This window comes from Rhododendron vialii, chromosome 8a (assembly GCF_030253575.1).
Source record: "Rhododendron vialii isolate Sample 1 chromosome 8a, ASM3025357v1".
Classification (NCBI taxonomy): Eukaryota; Viridiplantae; Streptophyta; class Magnoliopsida; order Ericales; family Ericaceae; genus Rhododendron; species Rhododendron vialii.
The window spans coordinates 33892555-33901027 of NC_080564.1; the positions used below are offsets into that span (position 1 = coordinate 33892555).

At 39.5% G+C, this 8473-nt stretch overlaps 2 protein-coding genes across 3 annotated transcripts; one reads left to right on the plus strand and one right to left on the minus strand.

Annotated features, from left to right (window-relative positions):
- The first annotated feature begins 602 nt into the window (after window positions 1-602).
- Window positions 603-8121, plus strand: LOC131299235 (anoctamin-like protein At1g73020). 2 transcript variants are annotated; one of them, XM_058324869.1, is made up of 16 exons: window positions 608-1669; window positions 2255-2324; window positions 2451-2566; window positions 3024-3150; window positions 3227-3327; window positions 3423-3514; window positions 3674-3778; window positions 3948-4217; window positions 4756-4888; window positions 4967-5080; window positions 5170-5240; window positions 5362-5492; window positions 5612-5694; window positions 5809-5916; window positions 6541-6699; window positions 6963-8121. In XM_058324869.1, exons 1-16 carry the CDS (start codon window positions 1496-1498, stop codon window positions 7089-7091), a joined length of 1983 nt encoding a protein of 660 aa, XP_058180852.1. In that variant the 5' UTR covers window positions 608-1495; the 3' UTR covers window positions 7092-8121. The 2 variants fall into 2 exon arrangements, with proteins under 2 accessions (XP_058180853.1, XP_058180852.1); XM_058324870.1 differs by lacking the exon at window positions 6963-8121 and having other exon boundaries at window positions 603-1669; window positions 5809-5918; window positions 6541-6669.
- On the minus strand, window positions 7452-8112 carry LOC131299279 (uncharacterized). Its single transcript, XM_058324923.1, has 2 exons — window positions 7538-8112; window positions 7452-7482 (listed from the first exon to the last, which is right to left on the minus strand). The coding sequence occupies exon 1, from the start codon at window positions 8110-8112 to the stop codon at window positions 7711-7713; it is 402 nt and encodes a 133-aa protein (XP_058180906.1). The 3' UTR covers window positions 7452-7482; window positions 7538-7710.
- Window positions 8122-8473: the final 352 nt, after the last annotated feature.

Genomic DNA, 8473 nt, shown 5'->3' on the forward strand with positions numbered 1-8473 from the left:
ATAAAATAATTAGAAAAATAAGATCTTTACAATAATTTAAACAAATTAAAAATTAAAACACTTATACTTTTTTTGCTTGGTTTTCTATCAAATAGGGTCTTTTGTCTTTAGCTCCACGGTGGCGTTTTAGGTCACTACAATCCTGTGCTGACCCAAGACATCACAGGCCCCCGAGTCCACTCTCCGTATCCCAACCCCTGTGCTGACCCAAGATACCACAGGCCCCCTAGTCCACTCTCCGTATCCCTACCGTTACGCAAAAAATCACCCCGTGTGAGCCCCATACGACATGGACAGCTCACTCTCGGTCTCAGCCAACATAGAATTCTCAGTCGTATTAAATGGAGGGAAACCCCACTAGGCCACTATCCACTGATACTGAACAAGAAGAAGTGTATATATTCTATTCTATTCCTCCGTCAACTGCCTCAACTCTGTCAAAATCACAAATCCCATTTTCCCTTTTTCAAAAGCCGTTGATTTTGCCATCTATTTTGCTGTAAGTGTATTTTCACTGATTTTGTCGTTTTATTTTTTGTCAATGTCATTCTTCTATAAGTGTGTTTGGTGCAAAGAAGTGACGTTAAAAAAAGAAAAGAAAAGAAAAAAAGGAACAAAATCATTTCCCTTTTGAAATTGAAAACGCAAAAATCATTCCATCTTCTTCTCCACCCCCACCAACGAAATTTCTGTTTCAGCTACGAAATGACAATGGTCACAAGTGGTCAACAAATCTGAACCCCATTCGATTTGTCACAGGAACCCATGATGATGATGCGTTGGCACTTGTGCCCCGCGACTCACTGGAATCACGACGAGCAAGACCCAACTCGCCGTTTCTCAAAAGCAACTGTCGTCTTTCCACGTGTCCACCTCTTTGTCCCCCTCTTCTTTATGCGTCAATTGCAACTGTAACCCTCCCCATATTTCGAGTACACACAGCCACCTGTTCGTCTCCCTCTGGAACCCATGTGAGTTTCCATTTCAGCCAAACATCAAACGCCCCTATTTCTCTGTGTCCTCCACCTTTTTTGCTTGATTTTGAAGCTTTCATTCGGATTTTAGAAAAGGACCCATATCCCCAATTACCTTTAACAGTAAAACCCACATCAGTATTTCTTCGCAGAAGCCTTTTTTAGGGCGCAAGAAAGGTGCAATTGGTTCGAGAAAGAGAGACCCATTTGGTGGGAAAATGCATTTCTTTGATCTTTGAAGGCCTTCGTCTAAAACACTCCATTCCTTTGTTTCTTCCACCTATTTTTCTTGATTTTAAAGGTTGTATTCGGATTTTAGCGAAGGACTCATATTGTCAGTTACCTTAAACAGAGAAACCCACATCAGTGTTGTTTCGCAGAAGGCCTTTTAGGGATCAAGAAAGGTCCAATTGGTTCTAGAAAGAGAGACCCATTTGGTGGTTTGAGTCAATACAGCTGTTTCACACTTGTTTGTTTTGGTTTTCGGGTTTGGCAGTTTGGGGTTAGGGATAGGTTTGGAAATGGAGAATGTTGAAGAAGAGCAAACGGCTTTTGAGATAGGGGTAGTGGTTCCAAGGAGGGTTTTGGAGAAAGGAGATGAGTGCTGTGGTTGCGTTGAGGCTCTTGTTGATGAGTTCAGGAAGGTGGGGTTGGTAGTTGACCGAGTTCTTGGCATTCAAGAAGAATTTATCAAGGTTCAATCTTGTATCCTCCTGCATATTCTTTTGCCTATCCTTTTGTTTGTTCTTGGATTTATTGTTGGTTTGATATGTTCTATTAATGTTGAAATCTACACATTTTACCGTCTTGTGCTGTTGTTCCACTGTTTGTAGTATGTTCTTTTACCAGCTGGGTTGATGCATTAAAACACATGTTTTGCATCAAAATGTCGTGAAAATGCATAACACATTGCTGTCACAGGCTCACAGCACCATCTGTTACCTGATACGTTAATGTATGTTGTTAATTTATCGTAGCTTAGCACCTGATGTTTCAAATCCTCCCCGATTCTTAGTTCATCGGGTATTGTTCCACACAGGTACTATGTTATGATTTAAATAACTCTCACAATCAAGGAATGCTGGAACCTTATTAATGTTTGTTATTATAGTAATTCTACATAAGGACATTTGCTGCATTTGTAAGATTAAACACTTGCAGGGTGGCTTAGAATAGGGATTATCTGGGTTGGCTGGTATGTTTACAGATAATATTTGAGTTTGATTCAGTTGGTATTAAGTCCAGTCCTCATTAACATTTTGCAATCATCACTTTTCTAGTTGGCAGCACCTGTGGAAACCCTGGGGAGAGCTGCAGCTGAGTTGCAATTAACGAAGCGAACGCATATTGGTAATAGTTGAGCGGCTCTTTTTTAGTTCGCCGTTCCTTATTTTTTCTTATATATCCCTCACTCTATTTTATGGTCACCTTGATGAGTATCTTGTATCTTACTTGCTCAGTTGATATTCATATCAGGAATGGATCTACCCTTTGAGTGGGATCAGGCTGAAGCTTTTGTCAGACAACCTGATGGTTCATTGTTCAGTTGGTGTGAGCGTTTTCATTGCTACCGTCACATCATATACGGAATTGTGAGTCGCTCTATTATGTTCAAATGCTTCCATCGGTTTGGTTTGGTTTGCTTCCATCTAGATTCCTGCATGTTAATCTTTTGGATAAACATTGACTATAGATACTAAGGCAGTTGTGAATCCGAAATTTGCAATTGCAGGCCGTAAAGTTTGTTCATGGTATATATATTACTGAAAAGTGATTTCACATAATTGACACAGGCATCCGAAATTTTGTTAGCTTCTCTTAACTTAGTTCGGTACGGTGGAAATAACACTCTCATAGCTACAACCTGTATTTGATTTACTATATGTTTATTTTACATTTATGCATATTTATGATTATCAATTTTTTGCACATTCGTCGTGCATGTGTGTCAGATTGAAAAAGGGAATGTGCTAATGTATTATGGGGTTTGCAATTCATTGTATGTCCAGTTTTTCACATTGAACTGATTCTAACTTTTCATATTCACAGGTGAACAAGAGTGATTTGACATTAACTTTAAAATCTGATTGCAAAGAGTTCCAATGGGAATCAGGGGAATCTCTTCTTCAGATGTTGGAGTTGAGGGGATTTGTCAAACAAGTCTTTCCTTTGCATGGTATGCTAGCTTTCAGCTTTCAAAAAATAACAAGTAGTTATCAGGAAAATGACAATTCTTGAGTGTTGGCCTGTAGATGAAACAAAGAGGAAGCAGCTTCTGAGAAGTTGGGCATTTAACTGCTGGGACTTCACAAGACAGCCTATTGATGAAATCTATGCATATTTTGGGACAAAGGTAAAAGCTGATGTGCTTCTCGCTACTATTGGATTTTGTAGTCAAATGTAGTTTTTGAGCTGCAATAATCTCTATATTTGCGATTTACACTGTAGATCGCGACCTATTTTGCTTTCCTTGGAATGTTTACAAGGTGGATTTTATTTCCAGCTGTATTCGGTGTTACCCTGCAATTCGTTGATTTGGGGTAAGGCTACGGCACCTTTATTAGACGGCACTCGGCGGAGATTATTTTGATAAACTTCAGTAGATAAGTAGGAAATTCAATTGTGTAATAAGGAAAAGGATTGTTTCGATTTGTGTATCTGGGATCACGATTTCTGTGTCTGCTCACTGTTTTCTGCAGATCAATGCAGTTGTTAGTGCTCCCTGCTTTTTTCATAAGCATTACATTATGGGCTGTTTTGTTTTTCCAATTCTGGAAACGTAAAAACTCCGCCCTCCTAGCCAGGTAACTGGATTTATTGCTCTTCCTTTCCCCTTTGTTTTTTCCCCTTGTATTGTTTTTGCTCTTTTTATTCATGGGAAATGCTTTTTTTTTAATCCTCTACCTTTTTGCCCATACCCCCAATGATTGGGGACTACATGGGTTCTGTTGTTGTTGTTGTACCTTTTTGTAGGTGGCAAATAAGTGGTCCAGTTGCCGGAGGGCCTGGGTATAAAATTTCTGGATTGGAGTGGAGTTCCATCCAATCGCCTGTGGAACTCATGAAGAAATGGGGCAGTGATAAGACAAAAGAGAAGGAGGTATTTCAAAGGGAGGAATGGGTCGGACGGCTTATGAGATTCAGAAATGACGCTTTTATCATTTTGAGTATCATATGCCTTCAGCTGCCATTTGAATTGGCTTATGCTCATCTGTACGAGGTTATCGGATCTGATCTTATGAAGTGAGGATCTAAATGTTGCTTTGAGTTGTGAACTAATATTCTTTCTCTTTCTTAGGAAGAACAAAATCATTACATTCAACCCACTCCTCCCTCTCTGCAGCTGGCAGGACCTGTTAAAGAACTTCTCATTTTCATTTATATTTATCTGGATTCTGATTTATGCTTGTTTGAATTTTCTTAGCATTCCAATAACAAGCCACCATGATCAAATGATCATTTGCTGTAGCCAAACAAGAAACTGAACTGTTTGTAATTCAAAACAAGGATAACATGCCCATAGGCCCCGTATTTTGAAAGGAAGGTATTTAGCTGATACTTTTAGCTATACCTACCATATGGCAAGCCCAAACCTCTTTGTAATTCAGAAACCTCAAGTAACGTGACTTATACCTAACCTTGGATTCCTCAATTATCTTGACTTGCTCCAACGCATCTGTCTTCTCATTATGGAGTAGCCATTTAAGAATTCATCATTTTTTATTGCATAAGATGATGTATATGGGATAACTTATGTAAAATTCTTGTTTTCACTTTTCAGGTTTGGGCTGACCGTGGTCTATCTTTTTGCTATCCAGTATTTTAACAGAATTGGAGGAAAGATATCAGTCAGTCTAATTAAATGTGAAAACAACGAAAGCAGGGAATATGGAGCTGACAGCTTGATTTACAAGGTAGCTCGGAGAAATAGTTGCAATTCATTATGGATCTGGGTGTTCCACCAGACCCTAAGTACTTAATCTTCCTTGCAGGTGTTTGGTCTCTATTTTATGCAGTCATATATTGGAATTTTCTACCATGCACTTCTTCACCGCAATTTTTTGACTCTTCGCCGAGTTTTGATTCAGCGCCTAATTGTTTCTGAGGTAGGTGGAGGTTATTACTGATATTTTCTGCATGTAGGTTCTACTTTTTGGATGTTTATGTAGTTTTCCTGTTGGAAAATGTTTTCCAGGTGCTGGAAAATCTGATGGAAAATTCTATACCCTTTTTGAAATACAGTTACAAGAAGTATAGAGCTATTCGGTAGGCCTATTTAATTCTTGTGATCTCCTTAGTTATGAGCCCATTACTCGATCATATGGAGTTGCCTTCCCCTTCCTTGTACATGGCTGGAATATGGTTTTTTGCATTGTTTTCCGTGTAGAAAGAAAAGAAAACGCGAGAAAGGATCACCAACGGGGAAGACCCAGTTCATTTCTAGGGTAGAGAAAGAGTATCTTAAGCCTTCTTATTCTGCAAGCGTTGGTGAGGAACTTGAAGATGGGCTCTTTGATGGTAATGTAGAAACCCATGTGATCTCATTGTGTTCCAGAATCTCTTGTATCACTCCTTTTTTCATTTAGCTTTTATACTACTATTTCAAATTGTTAAACAATTAATTTCTTCACCTGCAGACTTTCTGGAGTTGGCATTGCAGTTCGGCATGATTATGATGTTTGCATGTGCATTCCCGCCAGCATTTGCCTTTGCTGCATTGGTAACAGTCTCTGAGTTTCTCTTTCAACATAATTGCTGATGCTGTTTGACAAATAACATCAGGTCTCGGTGAAGTAAATGGAAGTTTGTGCTTTGTATGGTTTGTCTTGTGCAGAACAACATTGCAGAAATCAGAACGGATGCACTAAAGCTGCTTGTCGTGTTTAAAAGGCCCACTCCTCGTGCCGCAGCAACTATTGGGGCTTGGCTAAATATATTTCAGGTGTTGGTTATGTCAAATAATGTCTGCCTGAATTTGTCATTCTCTTAGCTGTACTAAGAAAATACCAGCACGGACCTGTCTTGGATAATTCAAATCTTTCCTTTAAGTCTGATGTTAATCCAAGCATTTCTTGCTGTTAGAAAATTTTATAACTAGTAATAGAAGTCTGGATGCAAATATCTTCAAGATTCTGGAAGCAGAAATGCTGTTGTTGATGATAGGATTAGTTCGTTTATCACCTCTAGTATATATATGCGAAGAGGTTTCTCTGTTGATGTCAAATTGTTAATGACACAAGTTATTTAGTTCATCTAGGCAGTGTAGCCATTTTTTGTTGCTTTTTGTGGAGTTATGTGCGTTGTGTGGCATCAGCTTGAACAGTAAAATAATAATGTTTGTACATATAGCAAGCCAGGAAATTTTGACTTAGGGTTTTTGGTGCATCCACTGTAACCGCAAATAGGGGAAATGACTGTCAGAACTCAGAACATTGCTTCAGTGATTAGAATTTGATCTTCGCTGTTGAACTTGATGTATCAGTAGCTTATTATTTCACCAAATCTAGTTCTTTTTCTACCCTACAACCATTGCGCTACTTACAAGGAACCATGTTTGGAATTTCAGTTTCTGATAGTGATGTCCATATGCACGAACTGCGTGCTTTTAGTATGCTTGTATGATCAAGAAGGAAAATGGAAAATCGAACCCGGACTTGCAGCGATCCTCATTATGGAACACGTCCTCTTGTTAATAAAATATGTTTTCTCTCGCATTATACCTGAGGTAAAGTTCTATTTACCATTTCTCCTGTACAAATTCTTTCCGTCCAAATCTGCATTTTCTTTTCAGGCTGCGGTTGTATTTTGGATTTGTGGGAGGAACGGAAAGGGTGTGGGACAGACGACGCGACTTTTCGGATCAAAAGCCCTCCACAAATCCAAGATGAAACAGCCTTAATGGAGAGATTGTTCTACCAAATGCAGTTGGAAAACATATTTAAATGAAGGAGGACTAATTATGAAGAAGTTGTTTTTCTACTTTTATAGGAACCTGCTTGGGTTAGAGCCAACCGACTGAAGAATGCAACACAAGCACAGGACATGTGCTCCAAACAGCTTTTGAGGACCATTTCTGGGAATGAGAAGTTGTTTGTTCGTGTAGGAAAGATCGAATGACTGGGAGCCTTTTCAGGCATAGTTGAAGGGAAAAATATGTTGAAGCTTCTTTGGGCTACGATTTTGCTGTAACCCAGGTTCGTCTAAGAGAACAAAAGCCAAAAGCTAACAAACTTAGGAGCATTGCTTTGAGCTGACACGGGTTTCAGTACATACGGGAGATTTGTGCAGATGATATAGAGAATTTTCCGCGTTTTGAGTTTTTTCGTTTGTGTACATTACAGCATTGATTTAGAGTCTATAGCACAAAAGTTAAAATTTTCCAGTTTATAGCACTGATTTGTAACTGTGCTGGTACTTAGTTGCCATGTATTTGAATATATCCTGTTTGAATGGTACAGTACATATATGGAAGATTCGTGCACAGAACCTGAATTAGTATCTCATTAAACTAACTTTTGTTCATTGAGCAACTGTTAAATAATTGAATTTAGAATCTGAGAAACATTGTTTCGACGAGCCGAACTATGTACAGACATGTTTGAAGTCCTTGGTCATCCCCAGCTCAATCACGCCCCCGATCCCTCAAGAAAGTATTTTTCTCATTCTTTCTCCTATGTACGTTTTCCTGTCTTCATCGGGTTAAATTCTCAAGAGACATGAACAGGAATCTTGAACCTCATCTTAATTCTCCGGAATAACGGTGACCAACAAGACTTTCGGAGGAGTAGTCGCTCCAATCTTCTTTCGCCTGGAGGGAGCTCCCGACTTGTTCTCCGGAATCCTGAGCCTTGCGGGAGCTCCCGAACCGTTGACTGACTTGACGGGCATAAGTTACAACAGCTTTAGCCCATCTCTTTATCTCCGACTTGAATTTCTTCGAATCCAGGTGTTTCAGTGATTTGGTACCTGGTTCTATCGTGATCTCCATGAAGGAGAAACAGCGGTCGGTGCGTTGCCGCTTTCCCGTGTCGTTGTTGTGCTTCGCCACATCGCTGCCGCCGCTGTTGATCGGAGCAGCCGATGCTCCGTTTACGGACATGGCGGCGGAGTCGTCTTCTTCTTCTTCCTCTTCTTTCATTTGGGTCCCTGGCTCTTGAGCTTTTTGTGCAATTTATACAAGGGTAATGGAATGAGGTGAAAATGAGTATTCAAATGCGTGGAGCTATTGACTAAAGACTTTTTCAAAATACGGGAAAATTGATTTGAGACACGCCAACTCCTGCTACAGAACAAAGTAGTTTACAGCCTGGGGAGCGTGTTGCTGGAAATTGATCCTAAAGAATAAAACCAGTCATGTTGGTGGAATATTACTTTTCTTGGGAATCTAAACTTGTGTGAACGTACATTTAAATAGTAGGAGTACTTTTCACCAACACAAACACACGTGCTAGAATGGCTTCAATTTCTTTTTTTTTTTGGAATTTTTTTTTTAATTGGCA